Source organism: Cinclus cinclus, chromosome 11 (assembly GCF_963662255.1).
Source record: "Cinclus cinclus chromosome 11, bCinCin1.1, whole genome shotgun sequence".
Classification (NCBI taxonomy): Eukaryota; Metazoa; Chordata; class Aves; order Passeriformes; family Cinclidae; genus Cinclus; species Cinclus cinclus.
The window spans coordinates 21,566,127-21,588,309 of record NC_085056.1 but is presented as its reverse complement, the minus strand read 5'-3'; the positions used below and the strand labels follow the sequence as shown (position 1 = coordinate 21,588,309).

At 51.6% G+C, this 22,183-nt stretch overlaps 1 protein-coding gene across 1 annotated transcript in view; it reads left to right on the top strand.

The window, feature by feature from the left end:
• The window catches only part of LOC134048159 (hydrocephalus-inducing protein homolog), a 76,158-nt gene that overhangs the window by 38,953 nt on the left and 15,022 nt on the right, over positions 1 to 22,183 (top strand). Inside the window, exons 25-47 of the mRNA XM_062499759.1 lie at positions 1,311 to 1,475; positions 2,708 to 3,005; positions 3,874 to 4,002; positions 6,877 to 7,054; positions 7,582 to 7,757; positions 8,469 to 8,602; positions 9,595 to 9,731; positions 10,368 to 10,489; positions 10,577 to 10,768; positions 11,169 to 11,321; positions 12,368 to 12,607; positions 12,860 to 13,052; positions 13,529 to 13,696; positions 13,925 to 14,167; positions 15,249 to 15,394; positions 16,469 to 16,567; positions 16,871 to 17,054; positions 17,517 to 17,655; positions 17,918 to 17,999; positions 20,139 to 20,384; positions 20,882 to 21,040; positions 21,476 to 21,663; positions 21,838 to 22,020. Coding sequence (XP_062355743.1) covers positions 1,311 to 1,475; positions 2,708 to 3,005; positions 3,874 to 4,002; positions 6,877 to 7,054; positions 7,582 to 7,757; positions 8,469 to 8,602; positions 9,595 to 9,731; positions 10,368 to 10,489; positions 10,577 to 10,768; positions 11,169 to 11,321; positions 12,368 to 12,607; positions 12,860 to 13,052; positions 13,529 to 13,696; positions 13,925 to 14,167; positions 15,249 to 15,394; positions 16,469 to 16,567; positions 16,871 to 17,054; positions 17,517 to 17,655; positions 17,918 to 17,999; positions 20,139 to 20,384; positions 20,882 to 21,040; positions 21,476 to 21,663; positions 21,838 to 22,020 — 3,954 coding nt within the window. The remainder of the gene's footprint in view (positions 1 to 1,310; positions 1,476 to 2,707; positions 3,006 to 3,873; positions 4,003 to 6,876; positions 7,055 to 7,581; positions 7,758 to 8,468; positions 8,603 to 9,594; positions 9,732 to 10,367; positions 10,490 to 10,576; positions 10,769 to 11,168; positions 11,322 to 12,367; positions 12,608 to 12,859; positions 13,053 to 13,528; positions 13,697 to 13,924; positions 14,168 to 15,248; positions 15,395 to 16,468; positions 16,568 to 16,870; positions 17,055 to 17,516; positions 17,656 to 17,917; positions 18,000 to 20,138; positions 20,385 to 20,881; positions 21,041 to 21,475; positions 21,664 to 21,837; positions 22,021 to 22,183) is intronic.

Genomic DNA, 22,183 nt, shown 5'->3' with positions numbered 1-22,183 from the left:
TGAGACCTCTGTGGCCTGAGGCAATGTCCACCTTGATGAAGGGCCCCTAGTCCCAGCTCCCACAGTGCTTCTGGGGGGCCCTTTTGACCCCTCTGCTTTGGGATGGGTTCTCTTTGCAGGAGCTCCTGTCTGCTCCTTATCTTCCTCCCTTGCATTGTGCTGGAGGATGCCCAGAAAGTCCCAACACCAGAGAAAGAGCTACTTAGAGCCTGGGCTGATGCTGAACATCTTGTTACCTTCCCTTTCCTTCTTTTCTGAAGCAACTCCTTTAGTGTCAGGATGATTTCTTTCACAGGGCTCTGCTTTCAGTGGACACCTTGGATTCTCCACTCCCTTTTTTTGGTGACACTTATTACTATTTTTAACTTTTCCCCACTGCAACATGTCCCTTATGGGGACTGTACTGCTTGACAGCAGGACTTGTTCATCACATCATCTCCTATCCCTGCCTCCGAGAGAGTTTCTACTTTAGAGTGAAAAATGTCATTGTCTGGGCACCATGGTCCTGAGAAGTTGCCTCAAACCATTCATTAAAACTAAAGACAGTAGAACAGATGATTAGGGGGCTCTTGGGGGTTATGATGAGAGAGCCCCTCATCCAGAAATAAAACCCAGCTTTAGATAACAAGCTACAAAGCTAAAGACAGGGCTTCTTTGGGGAGCAGGTCATTATAGGCACTGAATGCCGGTCTGGGAATGGAACATCCAGGTTGTGTTTGACTGTGTGGGGAGCACTTGCAGCTCGGCAGGGTGACAGGCAGGCATGGCTCAACTGTGTCTCTGACGTGGCATTAGAAACACAAGCAGAGTTACCCTGAGCACCTGCTTCAATTTAAAATGGGGAATGTGACCTGAGTCACCTGGGAGTGTTGGAAAATATCATCCACCCCCCCCCCCCAAGAGTGTCAGGGAAACATCCCTGATAAATACCTGGTAGAGCTGCAGAGTTTCTGACGTTGGGCACTGGGGAGGGGGCTGTGCTGGCTCATCACTGGCCAGGTGTGCCCCTTGGTGCCTCAGATCTCACCTTCTTGGCTTGCCTTCTCTGTCTTTTCCTCTCCCACTGTGCTTTTTGCATCCCCACAAGGTGTTAATCCCCATCCTCTGGAGTTCCTCAATGCAAGCAGTTGCAGCTGCCTGCACCACTGCTACCAGTATCATCCCTGGGCTGTCTTTAGAACAGAGCTGCTCCAGCCTGGATTGAGAAGGGCTGGATCAAAGCCTTTCTCAGTTCAACGCACCAGCACCCACCCAGCAGCTGCATCCTGACCAGGAGCTATTCGTGCAGGTGTCCCTTCCTCCCATGGCAGGTCCCTGTTCATAGTTACATTATTTTCCAGGCATGAGCGTTGCCCACCTAAGTTCAAACCCCAACCACCAAAGGAGAAGAGAACCTGCTTGGATTACTCGGCACCTCAAAGGAGACGCTTCAAGATTAGAAATGGGGAGGACCCAGCCACAGCCCTCAGAGAATCGTGGGTGCCTGCCCAGTCTTTAGGAGCAGAGGTAGATTTTCTTGTACACCTACTGCTTGTGTTGCCTCCCCAGCTTACCACCACCAAGTCATGCTCCTGCTGTCCTCCCTTTTTGCTGCCCTACTGTCCTGTGCCCCGAGAGTGCGCTGGGCAGCAGGGCCAGTGGCTGGACATGGGGTGTGTGGGAGGGAGAGAGTTTTCTTTGGAGAAGCCTGCTGAGATCCTACAGACCTGTGCGGAGTGTGGGACTTTGTGGCCATGTTTTCTTCACAAAGATAAGATGAGGCTTTTATCTGCATCATGATGATAAGACCTCCAGCTTCCTTCCCAGAGCAAGCTGTGATGAGTGCTGATCTCCATGTACCCTCTTCCCAACCCAGCCAAAACCAAGTGTTTTCAGGTCTCTGCTTTTACCCAAGAGCTGGTATTGCAGTGGTGGCCCTGAAGCTGTCTTATAAACTGAGACTTTGCAAAGTGGCTGTCTCTTCCTCCTAGCATAGAAAATGGCTTGTTTTTCAGGTGCTGCCATATATTTGTGAAAAGTATTACATCCCACTAGGCTTGGGGGGGGGATTCAGGTTATCCACGGACGTACTGCACACTCCCCTCAAAGTGGAGAATGTAAGAGGGAATCTGTCTCACTTCCACATTTTCGGTATGGCAAGCAGAGCTGTAGCTCCCAGTCCCGTTGGCAGCCCTCAGCATTGCCCACAGAGGGGCCTCACATCCCTCTAGACCCATCACAAAGCGCTGCTGAAGCAACTGGTTGTTGGAGAGGCCGTGCAGGGCATGTCATAGGGCTGCCCAAGGACACTGTGCAGCACCTATGGAGGGCATTGTTCCCCCTGGAGCTCATCAGGTGGTCCATAGGGCATTTTTGCAGGGCCTTTTGCTGTAGCACCTTGAGAATGCAGCATATAAATCAGAGAGCAAGGGGAAAAGCCTCAGGAGTCAGAGCAGCTGGGCTGGAGTCCTTCACTGAGATCCCTGAGCTCCAAGAGCTCTCACTCTGAGTCTCCTCCTTTTCTAAAAGCAGTAGGAAACGCTTTTTAAAGGCAAGTTGTGCATCAGAGGGAATTTCTACTGCCAGGAGATATCCCAGTTCACTTGAATGTACAATTAATGCATTGATCTGTGAGTATGGGAAAAGATCTTCCCTGTGGTCTCTCCACTGGTCAGTGGCATGGACACAGGATGAGATCAGGATGATTCTGGCTGTGCTTGAGGAATAGGCACCTCCAGCTACAGCTGCAGTTTGCTCCAAGGTGCTCTTCTGCATCCATTTCCACACTGAACATCTCAATCGTTCCTGTCCTCCAGGTTTTCAGTATCCTGCCGCAGTCGGGTGTGCTGCAGCCAGGAGAGAGACAGAAGGTCTCCTTCAGCTTCTTTGGCCACCTCAACACCATCGCCAGTGTCACGGCGCTGTGCCATGTAGAGGGAGGCCCCACCTACGAGGTGGAGCTGACCGGGGAGGCCTCATGCATCAGCTACTCCCTGAGCCTCCAGGAGATCAACTGCGGCTTTCAGGTACCACACGTGTGCCCTGGCACAGCTCCTTGCCTTTGAACCACGGCCGATGGGTTCCTGCCCACCTCAGTCCAGGGCTCCTCCCCCTTCCCAGCCCCTTTGTTGGCTCTGGAGCTTGGAATTGCAACCTTTGAGGGACACATCTGGCATCCAAACTGGTTTTAAATGGCCATCTCTAACCCTCTCCAAAAGGCTGGGAATGCCTCTTTTTCAGGGTACCTAACACTGCTTCCTGGGGCAGGCAGGGCCCCAGGGGGGATGCTCGGAGGGACATGTCTTGAGACATCCCTTTGCTGATCCACTCCTAAAGCCTGATCTCCCAAGGACATGCTCTTGTCTAAAGGTCTTGCTTAATCCACACAATAATCAAGGGAACAAGTTGGGCTTCCAGTTGCTCTAGTTGGTGAGACTGTCCCAGAATAACTCCCACTTCACTCTTTTTCAGTTGAAAGCACACAGATATTTCCAGCTGCTGGCCCTGTCTGTTTTGCCCTGTGTGACTCCCTTGTTGCATGTATGTTGCTTGCCAATACTTGCATGCAGGTGCCTTTTCTTCTGGGATGCCTCAGTGCTGTTTCTGTTTCTCCTGGCTGTTGGTGAACCCTCACAGTGCAGAGGGCCTGGGTCCCCTGGTTCCTTTATTACTGGCCCTCACATGGTTGTTTACCACACCTCTGTGTGCTGCCAGAGCTCCCTGCTCCTGTGCAGGTGCCCTGTGCCTGGGAGTTCCTTAGGTCCCCCCGTGCCTGTATCTCCTCCGTGGTCCCTGCTCCCATTATGTGTCTGCTTTCAGCCCCAGGAGAGAGGAAGGAGATTCCCAGCAGCAGGCCTGGGTCTGTAACTTCCCACTCCTATGCCTTCTCTCCAGATATTTAATGAAATTCATCACAGCACAGTCACCCTGGCGAACACTGGCAACACTGAATTCAACTGGGTGCTAAATCCTAGCACTGCAGAGCAACATCTGCCTGGCGTGTTTCTGGTCATCCCCCCCACTGTAAGTACCACAAGTGACCGACCCCAGTCCTGTGTCAAGTGGCCCAGGAGAGTGTTAAAGGGAAAAAAGAAGAGGGGGAAGGGGGAAAAAAATCAGAGGGGAAAATCCCAAACCCAGCTGTTAGAGAGAGAGGGCTGTAAGTAATTTCTGCTGTTTCTGCTGGGTGCAGAGAAGCAAGTGCTCTCCTGACAGACTCCCTCATGGCCTTGGCTGGTGGGTGGCTCTGCTGTCACAGGGCACACACCAGTGGGAGGAGGCACAAGTCTGTTGGTCACCTCAAGTGATGCGCTTCACTGGGTTCCTCTGAGAACGAGCTGTGCTTTTGGAGCCCCGAGCACACTTGCTAAAAACAAGAAGTGGCTGACAAAACAGGTGAAGGGCAGGTCTTTGTATGGAAATCTGAGTGAAGCTTTATTGGGTCTGGAAGGGAATCCAGGGACAAAGACAAAACTGGGTTGAGGGCACAGGGTTAAATATGGGACGAAAGAGGCGAGTCCTGAGGATCAAGGTCCAACAGGGACAGGGAAAAGCAGTGCAGAGGAGGGGCAGCCAACCAGGGGAACCAATAGGGTAACAGGGCTGGAGCAATAGGGCAAACTATAGCCAAGGGGCATCAAGGAAAGGAAGAACGTTCCAGAAAGGGTACATCCAAGGTGAACAGGGGTGGAACAACTGTACAAACCAATAGAACTCAAGATATTAACATGTGCCTGCAAAGGCCTCTGGGAGGGAGGCACTTCTCACCCCAGCCTGGAGGGGCGTTTCTCCTTGCCTGCTTCTGCCTCTCCAGAGCTGAAGTGGTACAGTGCCAGTAGCAGGCTGGTTGCCCTTCACAGTTATTGTCTTGTGCTGCTGTAAGGGGAACAGAGAACAATTCTACTTGCTAGATTTCTCAGATGAAAACAAAGTGTAAACAAAACAAGTATTATATCTGAAAACTGTTTTTTGATGAAGAAAGTGTGCGGTCCCAACCAGAAGGGGATAAAACAGCGGAGAGAGAAAGTGAGAAACGCAAAGTAACAGTTGGCAGGCACAGAGCGGTGCTGCTGTAACCCTGGGGCGCTCTGTCCGTGTGCCGCTCGGCAGATGGAGCTGTGTGCGGCCAGCCGCCCCGAGCGGGCACGCCTGCCGCAGTGCTGGCCACCACCCGCAGCCGGCAGCAGGCGCGGCTGGCCCGCGGGCAAACAGCCGAGCACCAGGGTGCCGCGGTGAGCGGGGAGTGGCTCTGCCGGGAGCCGGACCCTCCAGCTGTTCCCAGCCCAACAAAAAGCCAAAAACGGCAGGGAAAAACTGGCAGCGTTGACTGCTTTCATATGGAAAGATTCCTCCTGTAATTCAGCCCTTTTAGGAAGACTATTGTTCAGACAGGCAAAATTCTCCTGGGCTTTGGAGTCTGCTCGCAGCCCCCCAGAGGTGGAGCCTGCATGCATTTTCTCCTCGAAACTTCCTTTCCTCGTGGAGGGTGTTAAGGGTTAGGGTACAGCCCCCATAGTAATTTTTCACCCCGTATCAGAAAGTGTCTTCTTAACATATATTGAGGCATAAATTAAAATTTAACTGGTTCCTCACAGTCACTCTGGGACTCTGACAGCTGAGATCTCAGGCTGTGCTGGCACTGGAGCGTTGCTGAGGGTCACCTTAGCCAGGCTGTGAGATCACACAGGACATAGCCCTTGGCCCTGCCTCCCTGCTGCCAGCGCTAAGCAGCACTTCCATATCCCTTCCTAGGCTTGCTGCTCCCTGCCTCCTGCAGCTCTGCTGCTGTGCAGCGGCTTTGTGGGGCAGTGAGGGAGCTAGGGAGCAGCAGGGCTGGAAGAGCAAGGAGAAAAATTAGCAGCATCCCACCACTGTCCAAGCTTCTCAGTCCTGCCTGGATGTCTCCCAGCCGAAGCAGCACTCCTGCCTTTGTCCCTCCTTGCAGCGGGAGGAGGAAGCCGATGGCGTTCCCATTTCTTCATGCCTGTCTCCTACAAGGGATGAGAGGAGCTGCTGGCCCTGCTGAGTGCAGGGATTTCTCTTCCACAGCAGCAGCAAAAGAGCCTTTTTTTTTTGGTTTGTTTTTTTTGGTTTTTTTTTTTTTTTTTTGTTGAGGTGGGCTCTTGCTGGCAGAGGGCAAACCCCATTGGCAGCAGAGCTGTGTTTATATCAGGCTGTGCTGAGGCTGCAGCCTTATGAGCCCTTGGGAAAACACACTGCACCCTGCGGCTGGAGGCTCGACCTTATGGGCACAAGGGATGTAGAAGGTGTGAGAAGCGAAGCCCATGCCTCAGTTAAAATTTAAAGAAAATTAAGTAAGAGACAACAGGGGACAAAGTCAATAAATCAAGTCACAGCACTGGGTGCTTGACTTGGGTGCTTAGCTGCAGCCAGAGGCACACCACACCACACATCAAGACCCCTTATATACCCTGGGTATTGCAACAGCCTCATACATATTTACAAATGGTTATATGTATTGAAATATTTTAACATAGTTCCTCCTCCGTCCCACCTTTTTGGAGCACGTGCAGTTGTCCTAGTCCTGGTCATTTGTCACTCTTCAGCACATTCAACAGGTTTCCATTCCTCCACTGGTTAAATGTTAATGTTGCATCAACTCTTCACCAACATTGGTATTGCAATGCAAGATAACATTCACATTGAAAGAACTCTAAACTTTAGCAAAACATCTTTTACAAAAGAAAACATTATGAAACACGTAATATTCACTTTAACAATCGCCAAAGCCAAGACTGTAATACGTCTATCATGAAGGTGATGTGGTCTGATGGTTTCTTCTAGATGAGGACCTGTCCTCTCAGCCTGTCTGTCCCCTGAGCCATCCCCCCATCAAACACTCTGATGCATTCCCTCCCTCCTCTCCCATCCCTGCAGGGCTCCGTTGCACCTGGTGAGAAGCAAGTGCTGAAATTCTCTTACATGCCAGGAGTACCAGGAGCCTTCAGCAGGACTTTCCAGCTTAAAGTGGGTGACCTGGACCCAGAAAATATCTGCCTGAAAGGAGAAGCATTCTTTCCTGTGATCAGTGTGAACCTGCCCTGGAACATCGAAGGTGGGCACTGCTTGTCTGCCCCTAGGAAGGGTCCCTCTGGTTTTGTTCCCTACCATATGCACATAGGGTATCTCATGCTCAGCTCCACCAAGCCTGAGGGTTACAGGACTCCTGGACCAACTCAAGCCCTCTGACTGCTTCATGAGTCTTGAGCAGAGGATCCCACGTGGGCTTTGTCTCAGAAGCCATCCTGCAGAGCTTGCCTGCACATCTGGCAGGGTCCTGAAGGATGATGGCTAGACTGAAAGGCTTGGGAAAACTGTAAGAGAGGATGGCAGGGCTTCTGACAGGGTTGGATTTGCGTGACATTGCAGGCAATGAGATGCTCCTCTGTGGGGATGGACAAACTTGATGGGTGGGAGCAAATAAAATGAGGATTCAGAGAGGAACAGCAGCATCCACCTTCCATAGATGGCTGGAGGGATTTCTTTCTGGAAGAAACCAGTGTTGAGAGGTGGGGACTTCCCAGCTTAAATGGGATTGGCACATTGCTCACACTTCACTTTGTGGACGTTTTCTTCCTTCAGGAAATGAAAAATATGAGAAGCTCATAAAACCCCTGCAACAATTCAGTCAGAGGAATCAATCAGTTGTTCAGAAGACTCAGAGTCCGAAGACTAAGGCCTTGAAGTTTCAGACTCCAAAGACTCAGACCCTGAAGACTCAGAACCTGAAGCCCCACGCACCTGGCTTTGGCACTGTAGTAAGAGCAGCTGCAGCCCCGTTTGGCACATGCCACCCTCTCCATGGCACCCGAGCCCCTTACAGCCCACCGGTGCCCTGATGGCACCTGGGACCTCCCTGCCCACTTACAAGCATGTGTCACCACAGCATTGCCCCTAGGGCTTCCACTCTGCTCATGCTCTCTTCTGGGGTTGCACCAGATTCCTGGCTACCCCAGGGAGAGATCCTGAAGGCCATGCTCAAGGGATGGAATTGATGGTGCTTTAAAGGAGATGCAGGTCATTGCTGGGGAGTCTGTTGGTCCCAACCCAAGCCCTGCTAGATTTACAGACCTGAACAGCAGCTGCTTGACTGTGCCCTGGGACTGTGCTGGTAGTGCTCACCTCCAAGATGAGCTTGGTCCCAGTTCCCTTTCAAGACAGGTTTTGTCCAAGCTGCCTTGGTACTGGCTGGGGGCAGGCAAGTCTCTGGAGCTCTGGAAGGTTCCTGGCTTGTCTGCCTGGCCAGATGAGGCAAACTTTGCTAACAGGGGCTGGGCAGGTGAAGATGCTGGAGTTAACTGCTGTGGAGATGAGGTCCTGGCTAAGAGAGCAGGAGGTGTCACTGACACTGAGCAGCCAGACAGGAGGACCCCACACCCCCTGTCCATAAGAGCAGGGTGGGATCCTTTCTCAGATGCCAACGTTGGGAAAGACCTTTGCTAACCAGGCACTGTCTTCCCTTTCCTCAGCCAAACACTGAGCTGCAGATAGAGACGGTGATGATGCTGATAGAGGAGGCTGCCCTGGAGCTGCAGGAAAAGCTCCCATCCCATCCCCCATACAGCAGGTTCCCTGACAAAAAGATGCGCCAGAGTCTTGTCAAGTGAGTAGGGACTCCCATCCCCATCTCCAGGTGCCTCGTGGGGAACACCCAGCAATGTCCCCTTGTCCTGAGAGCTCCTTGTGTCTGCAGAGCTGGGAATAGCCTGGACTTGAGACAGGATGTGGTCCTGGTGGCTGTGACACTCTCCATGTGAGCAGCGGAGTGTCCTCTTTTCCCCAGCACCGCGCTGAGCTTTGGACTGCTCAGCTCCCCACAGGTGTGGGGTTCTGTCCCTTGAGCTGAGGGGACCCAGTGCAGACCTTCAAGGCCTTCCAGACAGCACAAATTCTGTCCCTGCTGACTAGCTCTGAAAGAGACAACTCCCAGCTGATGTCTTGGTTCCAAGTAACAGAGCACACTAAACAAAAACAAAAACAACAACAATAACAAAACAAAACAAAAAAAAGAGAAGGGAAGGGAACTGCACATGTCAGCAAACCCTTTAAAACCCAAAATCAGATGGCTTGAATCCTGGTGGGCAGGCAGGGCTTATCTAGGTAACTTGGTCTGTCCCTTTACACCACCATGATGCAGCACAAGTACAGGATGCTTCAATTCAGGAAGAAGATTCTCTGCAGAGCAGATCATGTAATCTGGTTGCAGAACAATGAAGATCTCCTGTGCAGGCCAAACTTATTGCTAGGCCCCAAAGCAATTTCAGGCTCAGGCTATACACAGGCTAAGCAGTTTCACTGAGATCAGTGAAGGCCCAGTGTACTCACCTATACTGGCTTTTCATGGCAGAGCAGCTGTGGCAGGTGTCCATTTAAAACTAATTTCATTTTCATGTACCATTAGTAGCTGATAAAACCTAGGACCTGTACTCCTGACTTCCCAAAGTCATTGTCAGGTGATCAGGCCATGGATTTCATGGGCTTGAGCTGAGTTTTTACAGCAGAGAATAAAGAACTAGCCACTTTATTTGTATCCCCCATCCACTTGGACATGCAGCCAGGCTGTGGTTTAAGGACTGTCCTTATTCCTCCTTGCAGAGTTGAGCTGCCTGAATATGTGCTGGACATGGGCACTGTACGTAAGGGTTACACTGAGAGACGCACCCTGGTGATCACCAACCCTGGGCAGATCCCAGTGTCCTTCCAGGTCGATGTATCTGCCCTGCAGGACACAGGTAAGCAGTGCTGGAGACACTTCCTGTGGGCTTGAAGGAGGTGTCTCAGACAGATTAGCTTAAGCCACTGAACTTGGTGAGGTTTTTGAGCTTTTTCTTCTCAGTGCCCCTGCTGGGAGCTTTAGAGGCAGAATTCTCCTGGCCAGCCATGCCCAGGGGACCTGGGCTGTCTGTGACTGCCCTAATGCTTCAGTGCAGAGGCCAGAAGGGCTCATCACCCTGATCACCTCTCAGCATCTTCTGCCCTTGGCTCTCACAAGCATCAAGTCTCTCTGGGCACTCAGTGGGCTTGTTTTGCAAACCAGCAGACTCTGCTGTGTTTTGGAAGTGCTTTGGTTGGAGTCCACACTGTCACAGCACTTGTATTCAGCCTTTATTGAGGAAACAGCCTGTGACATCCTCTGGTGGATCAAAAGAGTCTTCCAAAAGAGGCCTTGAGGCAGGGCTGTGTTTCCATCACACAAGGGCTCACTGTGTCTGAGGGGTGTTCAGGTGCACTCTTTTTTGTCCAGGTCACACCATGGCATGGGGTTTTTCCCAGACTTCTCAGCCAGGGCACCTGTAAGACCTTAACGTGCTTAAGACACATTTTGTGGTTCTTGAGTATCTCAGCTGCTTTGTTTTCATCTGTTCAAGGTTTCAGAGTGAATCTGGACCAGATGCAGGGTCTGCCTCACAGACACACCATAATGTTTGAGGTGTGCTTTGAAAGCACCCGCCGGCCATGGGGTGATGTGGATGTGCTGCTGCCCATAGAGGTACCAGAGCTCTTGGGGCATGCAGCAGGCTGGGTGCAGCAGCAGATGTCACCTGCACCCTCCGCTGACTTCTCTGTCCTTCTCCAGGTGGCAAAAGGCCCCACGTATAACATCCACCTCCATGCCACTGTGTTGGGACTGTCGCTCAACCTCTCCAAGAACATGCTGCAGTTCTCTGATACCCTCGTTGGGCAGTGCCAGATTGAGACAGTCCAGCTCTACAACTGGTTCCAAATACCCTGCAAGTGGTTCATTACTGCCATCAAGCCTGTCAGGAAGGTAAAGCACAGGCGACGTCGAACATGTAACTTCTTGGTTGGGTTTTCTTTGTGTCTCTTGCCCTTTCTGCTCCTGTGGCTGCCTGAGCACTTGGATCTACAGTGTGTCTGAGGAAGCTTCTGAGGGTCTAAATCAAGACTGTTTTGCCTGGACCTGTTCCATTATCTGATGCTTTGCTTCTCTGCCATCTTCACCCCTTCCTCCTCCTCTCAGGACAGTAGTTCCCTATCTGCCTGCCCAGTTCACAGGTTTTTGCTGCAGCTCCAGGCTATGGGGGCCACACTTGGTTTGGCTGTGGGTACTCTGAGCACAGTATCATCAGTGTCTCAGAGCACTACAAGAACTGAGGCTCTGTCCTCACACACTGAGGAGACCTCACACAATTGGTTTCTGTGCCCAGGACAATCAACGCAAACGCATTACACCAGCCATGCGTCAGAAGCAGCAGGTGCTGGAGGATGAGCCCTGTCCCTTTGAAGTGACGCCCTCCAAAGGAACCCTCAATCCAGGAAGGTGGCAGAACTTACAAATCCAGTTTACACCCAAGCAGGAGGTGAGATTGGCAGGTGTCAGCCCAGGAGGCCTGTCAGGGCTATCTGGAAATGAGGGCCTGGTGCAGAGGTATGAGCTCTGCCTTCACAGGGAGCTTTCTGCAAGCCCCGTTCTCAGCATGGCTCAGTTCACCCCAAGAGTACTCCTGCGAGATGTGCTTCGAAATGCCCACAGGGAGCTTGCACAGAGAGAGAGCATCAGGGCTCTGTGGCTGCCTCCTGGCACAAGGAGGGGGATGTGCCCAACTCCCCTTGTGCCTCCCTCTTGCCTGGCTGTATTTGCAGCTGCACGCTTGCAGAGGACAGTCCTGGAATGGCCAGTCTAGGCTCGTCCTGCTGCAGAACTGACAGACAAAACAGTCACCAGACACCTTCCTGGGCATGGCAGGACAATCACCTGTACTGGTGTGCTGCCAGCAGTAGCCAGGGCTCTGGCCTGCCTGCTCATTCCTATGCAGCTGGGGATTCAACTTAAAGGATGGAGTATTCCCAAGAGCAGTTTGCCTGTGGCTGCTGGCTCTTGGAAACTGACAGTGTGTACCAGTATGGACACAAGTGCTTCTGTGCCCGCTAACAGTCGCAGGGGTCTTTATTTGCTCGAGAGATGTAACCATCTTGTGTCTGGCTATGACCAGAGCCAAACACTAAGCACAGAATATGACCCTTATTTCTAGCCAGTGAGAGCTCATTTGCTTCTCTCCTGGAGCTGGTGTTTGCCTGACTTGGCAGTGCCAGGACTGTGTCTGGACACTGTAACCCCGAGGGCCCTTCTCATGAGCACTGCACTCCTGCATGACTAGGTGAAAACGCCTGACAGTCCATTGTACTTCCATCTGATACCCAAACACGCAGTTAGAATGCACACCAGGATTCATCCCAGTTACTCAGACCCAGGACACAGAGGCTGTAGTATCTAGCATAAGTAAATACCTGGTTTCCATTCACCTTGGAGGGACTGGTAACACCCTGACCTTGGGGCAAGCGTTGTATTTGGGGTCCTGTCACCCGGGACTCTGTGGATGAGTTTTCTGCACTTTTCTCTTTTCAGAGGTCTTACAAGAATGAGCTGAAGCTTAACATTTGTGGAAGCAGCAATCACTTAAAGCTGCACCTCTCAGGACAAGGTCTAGAGCCACGGTTGGAGTTTAGCCCCCCAGCACTCAAGATGGGATGGGTGCTGGTGGACAGTGATGGGGTGGATGCCACAGTAGTGGTGAAGAACCCATGCAACTTCCCTGTTGAGTTTTACTCACTGGATTTTGATGAGCAGTACTTTGAGGAAGAGAAGGTGAGAAGGCAGGTGTGGTCCCCATGTATATGCTGCCCAAGCTTCACAGCACTCCAGCATTCCCAGGCTTGTGCCAGGGAGATGGAGGCAATCCCCAGAGTAAAGCCAAGTCTGCTGATGTGCTGTGGGAGGACTTAACTAGTTTGTGTTGTTGGGAGGATGGGAGGAGACAGAAAATGGGTTTGTTGAGTGTGTGTGAAGAGAGGCGAGAAAAGGAACGTTGTGTATGGTTTCTCTTCCCTACCTGCACAGATCCTGTGGATGGCAGCGGGGTCTGAGTACCAAAAGAACTTTCTAATGCCTCCACGCACCGTGGGTGGGATGCTGCCCCCAGAGGTGCTGGAGGACTGTGAAGCACAGAAGAGGCCGAAGGCTCAACAGGCAGAGCTCAAGGCCATGGCAGAGGCCAAGGACATGGCTGAGGCCATAGACAAGGCAGCACCAGGTCAGGAAAACAGTGAGGGTTTGGCCATGTCTGTCTTGATTGTGGCCACAGCAGGGAGTCCAGCCCATACACCCTGAACTGTCTGTCACCTTGTTCTCCAGGGAAAGCCCATGCTTTTAGCAGCTGCCTGTTCCCCAGCTTGGTGGAGGAACTCTTGGGTGAAGGGCTGGGGCATCCTCTCTCTACCCTGAATGTCACCAAAGGAAGCTCCTCTCTGCTGCTATAGACTGGGGATAAAATCAGGATATTCCCTTGTGTCCCTTAGCCACAAAGACTAGGATTGGATGAGTTCTTCAGCCAGTAGGACCAGGTCTAATATCCCTGGCTCTTTTATATTTGCACCTTCCGAGCAACAAAAGAACAAGCTCATGTTGCTTTCACCAAGTCTCCTTTCGTGGGATCTGAGGAGATGGGGAGGATGATGAGGATCAAAGGAGGGCGGGAGGCTGACTTTTCCCCCTGGTTTTGCACTGCAGCATATCATGGGGCTGTCACACCCTCTCCTGAGCCCATGGTGGAAGTGACTGGGAGCCCTATCTCTCAGGCTGTCATGCGCCACCTGGGCATCGACCCATCTTCAGAGAGTTGTGAAGCACAGCAGGACAGAGGGATTGTTGTTATTGTCCATGGGCCACCCCGGGCAGGTATGTGAGCTGCAGCCCTGGGCTGCAGGGAGAGGGGCAGGCAGGAGGAACACATCCTGGTGGACCATGGTGCTTAAGGCAAAGTCCTCAGCTGAACAGGAGGTGGAGATGATCCTCTTGGCTCTAGAATTCAGAGCTTGTACCCACACTCCAGCTGCCTCCCTCATGGCCTCCCTAGAGGGACACTTGCTTTCCCACTGTCCTTTTTACTTCGACATCTTGTTTGAGGTTCTTCCAAGGCCTGTCCCTGTAATGCCTCGTATGCAAGTGTCACCAAGCAGTCCTCCTCTCTCTCAGGAAAGACAGAGATAGTGGTGGCCCTGTGTCACTATTATGACACTGCTCACTTGTCCATTGACACCATGGTGAAAGAGGCCATCGCCAATGATCAGAGCCAAGCAGGGCGCCGCGCCCGGGAGCTTTGCACCAAGGCTGCCATGGAGCTGAAAGGCGAAGACCAAGATGATGCTGGTAAGGAGAAATGCTGGACCCAGAGCCAGTGCTTGAAAAACCCTCCATGACTGTCTGGGAATGTGAGTGAAATGCATCTGTAGCTTGTCTTTAAAAAAAAAAAAAAAAAAAAAGAAAGAAACCAATTACAAGGGCTCAGTCAGGGGTTCTTTCATAGCCTGCTTTGCTGCCGTTCTTGGCACATGTTCATTTTTCTGCGGGTGGTGAAGCACGTCTGTTTCTTTCCCAAATATTTTATATTCCCTCAAAGCTGAATCAAGCTTGCTCCTCATGGGCAGCAGGCAGAACTGCTGCCCACTTTAACAAGGAAAAAGCCTTCTGAGGTGGCTCATTAAGCACAAGAGGACTGACTATGGGTTTAACCTTGCAAAGGAGAGGAAGGGAAGGACAACCTCCCAGAGGAATTTCCAATGAGACATGCTACAGATGAGCTCTTTTTTCCAGAGATTTACCTATACCCACTGTCAGGGCACACAGCTCATGCATGCTGGGCTCTTCTCCATGTGAGACTGAAGACTTTAATGAAATTTACTGGGAAGTGTGTACCCTGAGCTCTGCAGGGTGAGGCAGACGTGGCTTGGTGCAGGGGGAAGTTTTGCATTGCTCAGTTTTGAACCTGGCTGGGTTGGAAGCTGGTGGAAGGAAGAAAAGTCTGGGTTCCAGCTGGGTTTTTCCCACAAGGAGGATTTAATTTCAGTGGAGACAGGTGATACAAGTAGGGTAGGGCTGCAGGTCTCCACATGAGAATGCAGGATGGGTGCCGTGTATGGAAAAACAGTCATGGAGGACCAGTCTTTGGCTTTCATCTGCAGGGCAACTGCTATGCAAGCAGTGTCACTTGCACGCACAGTTGTTAGGAGGGACATAGTGCTGGCTTTAAAATCAAATATGGGATGGCATATTTTATCATGCTGTTAGGAGAAGGAGGGAAGGAGCTGCTTCTGGGAAACAGTGCTGCCAGTGCCCAACAGACTGGGGAAAAAGTGCCACATTCCTTCAAGGGCCCAAGGTTATGCCCATTGTGGGGAAAGGTACCTAATTGTTTTTCAAAGTCCTCCTCAACCATCTGTCCCTTGTGCAGGTAAAAAGCCTCTGCTTACTGCTCAGACCAAGAACAAACAAGCCTCTGGAGAAAAAAACAACATGAAGAAGAAGAATCCCAAAGGCAAGAACCCTGCAGCACAAAAGAAGGAGCCAGCCAGCAAACCCAACAAAAAGGACACCAAGGTAAACATGACCTGCCCTGGGACCTTTGCATTGTCTTTGAGATGGGCGGGGGCTCTTATGTGGGTCCATAGTGCCAAGCCCAGCTGGCAGGCTGGGCATGACTTGGGCTGAGAATGTGCTCTGGCAGACAACTCTGACACGGCTACTGGAGTCCGGGCTAGCTCAAGAGAAACACTGGCACCACAAAAGGTGCGGGGAACTGCCTCAGTGTGGGTTTACTGCAGGCAGAACCTTATGTGCCACTTGCTCAAACGGTATAATAGCATCAGAGGTCAGGCAAAGGAGAAAAGGGAAGGCTCTCAGCTGCTGAGGTTCCAACAAAAGGCTTATTAGGCCTGAAGGGAGCAGGAGCAATAGAGCCCCAAGCACTGCTGTGCCCGGGATTTGTACCCACTGGGGGGGTGGGTACAAATGATCAACCAATAAGGAATTCTTAGGGGACGAGTGAATGGCAGGGTCTAACAAAGTACAAACCAATGAGGGAAGCCAGGGGGGAGGGAGAAAGGGTGACATGGGCCAATGGGGCCAATGGGGCCAATGGGGCATCGAGTATTAGGGGATTTCCAGGGGGGCAGAGCAACAAGGGATTGGCCCAGGGTATTCTCAGAATGACAGGGAAGGTTTGGGAACAAGGGGTGGGGAATGTCAAACAAGGTAGTTTCAGGGGCGGGTAGAACTTAGGGATAAACCAACTTGGGGAAAACACAGAAAACGACACGGAAAAGTAAGAACAAGCCATTATGACAACTTTAACAATGAACTGAATGAAACAAATACGCACCGCAACAAACTCCACTGGTTCTCAATGGTTTACTGGCAAGTATGGCTGCAGGCAGTAAGCAAAGTGCTGGGAGGCTGCACTGGGGGCTTGCAGACTCAGGTCCCTGCTGGCCAAGAGATGGGCCCTTCACCTGGAGCTCCAGCCTGCACTGCAGGGTTGTTCTACTCTCCACTAGTGTGAACCCCCAGCTCCAAGCCCAGCAGTGGGAATTGTTCAGGGCTTTCCACCGTGGTTTATTTTCCTAACAATGCTCCACATTACAGTTCACAGTTTCCACTGCTCCTGCACCACAGCAGCTGAACATCATCAGCAGTCATGGGGAAGAGCTGAACTGCTTGAGCTGTGTGCTGCCCGAGGACCTGCTGGTGGACATCCTCTGTGAGAGGCTGAAGGTGTGTGGGGTGGGGGAAAAGGAGACGATCCTGCTCTGGAGAGACAGGCAGAGGGGTATGACTTGGAGAGGAGGAGGAGGAGGAGGAGGTCCATACGTGCTGCTGGAGGATCCTGGACTGTGTGCAGGGAACCTTGGGGGAAGCTGCAGATGCCCCTAGTTGGCAGAGCCTAAGGACAGATCCAAGCTGTTCTTAGCTAATGCCCTTGGAACAAGGATAGCTGGTACCCTGTGACATCTCTTACCTGTCCAGCTGTGAGCCCCCTGTGTGCAATGGCTGACTTGTTCTTCCCCTTATTTGCAGCATGAAGACTGCTCCAAGGGAGTGGTCTTTGATGGCTTGGAGAGCCTCTTCACAAGCAGCCTGGAATCTTCTCTGCTCTGTGTATTCAAAGCTGTCAACAATCGTCATCATATCTACATGGTGAACCTGCATCACGATTATGCTTCTTGGAAAGCCAAGGAGGAAGCTGAAAGAGAGAAGGAAGGTGAGATATATCTGTCCCTCTCAAATCTTCTCTCTCAAGCCCTCAACCTTATCTCTGTGCATCTGGGTTTGCAGCCAGAGCTTGTAAGAAATGTTTTTATTCATCTTTCTGCCTTCTACCTCAGTGTAACCAGCACTCATCTCAGAGTTGCAGGAGATCTGAGGTTTTAAGACTCACCCAAATCTCTTAACATTAAAGCGTGGGCACGAGTGCAAGCTGCTGTAGCTCAGTGACAAAAGACTGTCCTCAGCCTTGGTGCGCTTAAGCCAGGCAAAGCACAGGAACTCACTGCCCGGCCATAGTTTGGGTGATTGTTTGAATTTTGGAGCAGGGTTATGAGCTCCCCAGCATCTCCTGGTATGATAGGCTGGGTTGGGAAAAGCTGTGAATCCTTGTGGCTGACCCAGAGCACTCAGCTCTGCTTCTGGTCACTCATGGTTACTCTTCTGGTTTGTGCTAAAGAATGGCAGAGGAAAAAACCTATTCAGAGGAGCACAGAATATGTCTTGCAAATGGATGAGGATGAGGATGATGCCCTTCCTGAGAAGAAAGCTCTAGTGGACAAAATAATACCAGAAAGGAAGTGTATACAGAGAGAGAGGTGAGTAAGCCTTCCATGGGTTACTGCTCAGGGTAGTGTCCCTGCAGGGTTTCCCTGCTCCAAAGACTCTGAGCTCAGAGGTGTTTGATAGCAAAGCCAGCAGCAACACAGGATGGCCACTCTTAGCTCCCTGGCTCCCAAGAGAGGAAGGATCTTCTTCTGCTGAGATAGAACATCTTCTCTATTTTAGTGGTGAGCTCTCCCAGTTTAGATGCTGCCTGCAGGGAGCTGGGCTCTGGGTTTGCCTTGGCACTACCTGTAGAAGTGTCTTTAAGTCTATGATGTTGATTTACACCTTCTTCATCATCCCTCTTCTTCACCCATACAGTGGGATTGTGGTATGGGTAGGTGTGGGGCCCAGACAAACCCTTGGTGCTGGTCTTGCCACAGATGAGGTCCTTGCAATGCTGATCTGCCAGGGTTCTCCTTATGGTGGGACACCATCCATAAAAGCTCATGTCCTTTAGACTCCCCTGCAGCTGCAGCAGTAGGCAAACCCAGGAGAAGCTCTGCTCCAGCAAGGTAGCCCAGGTCAGGTCACGTCACACAGGAAAAGTGTGGAGCTGGGAGGGGAGGCTGCTTAAAGCAAGCCTGTGTATCAGGTCTTCTTTCAGCTCAGGCTGAAGTTGGTTTCATGGGGAAGAGACGGACGAGGCCGCTTCAAATAGTTTCCATGGCAGATAGCACCAGTTTGCTGGGTTCTAGCAGGAAATCTGTCTGACAAGAGCATGTCTTGCAGGAGAGGAATTCCTGCAGCCTTTGCTTTCTGACTGATAGGATTATTCTCATTAAGGAGCAGGCTATGCCCAGAGAGAAGTGGGGTGAATGAATTGAGTTAGAATTGTAGGAGGGACAAGCAGATGTTAGCAATTTGTGAAGTGGTTTAAACTGGGAAATCAAGGGACGAAGGGCGCTTTCAGTCATCAGTGCAGAGAGCTGGTGGATCAGCCTTTGGCAGTGGGCTGGGGGTGTCTGGGTGTGCCTTAAGAGGGAGGTTGCACAGTCGAGACCTTACGATGGCAAGGCTTAGGTTTGGCTGGTGCTGGAGGGCCTCTTCCACCATTCCCCTCACTTGGGATGTTCCCAATCTGTGTGGGTGGAGGAAGATTGTGCTTCTGCCTGGCCTCAGGGTCAAGCAGTAAAGTGCAGGGCCAGCCAGGACTAGTGAGCCCAGGTTTGTGGTGGTGACTCTCAGAGATGAGCGCAGGTTTGTGGTGGTGACTCTCAGAGATGTTTTCTATTTTGTTTGCTGAAGGGAGCTGAAGCGGCTGGCTCAAATGCTTGAGGAGGAAGCAAAAGCCTTAGAGGAGGAAAAGAAGCGGAAGGAGGAAGAGAAGTGGAAGAAGGAAAAGAAGGATTTCTCCTTGGGGAAGCAGCCTGCAAAAACAGGGAAGAAATTAAGGAAATCCCCAGAGAAGAAGAAAAGCAAACCCCCAGATAGGAAGGAAAGCAAACTGCTAGAGAAGGATAGCAATCCCCCAGAGAGGAAGGATAGCAATCCCCCAGAGAGTAAGGAAAGCAATCCCCCAGAGAGTAAGGAAAGCAAACCCCGAGAGAAGAAGGAGACCAAAATACCAGAGAAGAAGGAAAGTAAACCCCCAGAGAGGAAGGAAGGTAAACCCCCAGAGAGGAAGGAAAGCAGATCCCCAGAGATCAAGGAAAGCAAGCCCCCAGAGAGCAAGGAAAGCAAACCCCCAGAGAGGAAGGAAAGCAAACCCCCAGAGAGGAAGGAAAGCAAACCCCGAGAGAAGAAGGAGACCAAAATACCAGAGAGGAAGGAAGGTAAACCCCCAGAGAGGAAGGAAGGTAAACCCCCAGAGAGGAAGGAAGGTAAACCCCCAGAGAGCAAGGAAAGCAAACCCCGAGAGAGGAAGGAAAGAAAATCACCAGAGAGGAAGGAAACCAAAATACCAGTGAAGAAGGAAAGTAAACCCCCAGAGAGGAAGGAAAGCAAACCCCAAGAATGGAAGGAAAGCAATCCCCCCGTGAGGGAGGAAAGCAAACCCCCAGAGAAGAAGGAAACCAAAATACGATTGAAGAAGGAAAGCAAATCACCGGAGAGGAAGGAAAGCAAATCACCGGAGAGGAAGGAAAGCAAACACCGAGAGATGAAAGAAAGCAAAACCCCAGAGAGGAAGGAAAGCAAATCCCCAGAGAAAAAGGAAACCAAATTACCAGACAGGAAGAAAATCAAAATCCTAGAGAGGGAGGGAACCATAATCCCAGAACAGTGGAAATACAAAGCCCCAAAGATGTGGAAAAGCATAATCACAGAGAAGGGGGAACCCAAAGCCCTTGGAAAGGGGGAACCCAAAGCCCCAGAGGAGGGGGAAACCAAAATCCTAGAGTACTCAGCTGAGATGGAGAAGAGGTTTCAGATCTATGAGTCATCGCAGCAGGACAACGCACAGGTTTTCTCCTCCTGTGACAAGGTTCAGGGATCTGTACAGTTACCTGTGATCCAAAATGGAAACACATCCCAGCCTTCAGCTGAAAACAAGCTTCACAAGACCATAAAGCCTCAGGAGAAGGTGGAGAAGAAGCCTGAACAAAAAGGTGGAGGCCAAAGGAGTCTTCAGTCATCTCAGCTGGAGACACAAAGTGAAGTTGCAGAAGGGGCAGTCAGAGATGAGCATGTCGGGGTGTGGTGCTTGGACATCCAGGTCACAGATCCAAAGGCCATGATTAGGGAGATCCTGAGGGATGGGAGGCTGCCAACAAAAGATAAGGTAAAACCTTGGAAGGCTCAGATTTTGAGCTTGCTGTGGTCTTGGGTCCTGGAGTATTGTGTCCCCCCAGGTGATAATGGCACAGAGCCTTGTCCAGGCCCCTGATGATGTTCCACAATGACTCCGTAGCATCTGTGTGGATGGGGAGGTTATCACCATCCATCCAACAGTGGGGAGAAAGTGGGAGTGCTCTGTGCACAAGTATCCCATCTGTTCAGAGTTTCCCAGCCTGGAAATCATTAGAAATGGTCCCAGGACAGGGCAGCTCATGGTCATTGTTTTCTTCAGCTGAGTCACTTGGGAGAGGTTTCTGTCCCAGTCCTGCTTGTAGCTCTTGCCTCTGCTCTGGAGCCTGCTCACCCCACTGGGCATAACAAAGCACTTGTATACTTCAGATAAATCAAAAACCCCATTGCCAAAAGATCAGTGCCTTGAAAGAAGGAGCTGTGAGGATGAAGGCAACAGAAGTATAAGCAGGATTTTCTCTTCTGTTTTAGATGCTGAGACATCTGGGACTGCATCCCGAAGGGCCTCCCCTGCCCCCTGCTGCTGTCTTCTCCGTAGTCAACTACCCAGAGGAGTGGTTGGGTTCTGCAGAGTGTGTGAAGCCCTTCACCATTGTTGCACCGGAAGGTGCTGCTATGGAAGACAATCGGGTGGGTGCTCCAGTGGTGCTGGCACTGAAGGTGCCAGGGCAGGGACCAGGCTAGATGGGGGCATGGGGGACAGGTTGGATGGAGAAGGATCACTGTGGCGAGGTAGTGAAGATGTGATGGGGCCCCATGTCTGCAGGTCTCCTTTCTGTCAGGGATGGGACAAAAGCGACAGCTCTGCGGGAGACAGAGCAGTTCTGTAAGACAAGAGGGAAAAAAATCACCTAAAACTGTCAACTTCCTTTGAGAACAGGGTCCTGAAGTGAGAAGGGGTGTCCTAGGTAAAACAAACACCAGTAAGGAAGACCAAGACCCTGGGCAGGTGGACTTATTTGTTTATTTATTCTCTCTTCCATTGGTTGAGAAATACCTGCTTTGCTTTCCAGGATGGGGATGTCTTAGGGCTCACCTGTCCCTCCCTTTTCTCTCTCCCCTTAGGCCAAGGCCCCAGATGCCAAGGGCAGTTCTGCTGAGGGCCAACCAAAGACACATAAAGCAGCCAGCAGAGACAACTGTCCAAAGGAGAACCATATCTCCACACACAGAACAGAAAGTCCCCAGGATTCCTCTGCAACCAGATCCAACAGTGTGCTGAAAAGAGCCTCAACCCCCACAGAATTCCACAGGTGAGCCACATGGGAAGAGGTGATGCCTCTGCTTCTTGGTCCTCTTGCCAAACAAGGTCCGTCATCCCCAGCTCCACAGTGACCCTGTGCCAGTGCCTCCACGGGATGGCCAGTGCACCCTCCTTGTTTCATTTGCTCCTTAGCAATGTCTGAAGCCTCCTCTTTAATTGCCAGGCTGAAACGGTACCGATGGATAGTGCCTGGCCACGGTGAGGTGGAACTGAAGGTCCACTTCTCCACCAAAAGGCCAGGGAAGTTTGAGCACACGCTGAGGTTTGAGCTCGTGGAGACAAAGCGCCAGTACGAGCTGCCCTGCAGTGGCACGGGCGTGTACCCCAGCATCAGCCAGAACCCGCGGTAAGGCTGGCCCTTGGCAGCCTCCCACACTGCTGCCCCCTGAACTCACAGCCAGGGCTGCCCCTTGGTGCTTCTGGCCTGGGCAGGTGGTGCTGCTTGAGGTCACCCAGCATCTCTTCCTGTGCTGGGAGCTGGGAAGGCAGATGGTGCCTCAGCCACCAGG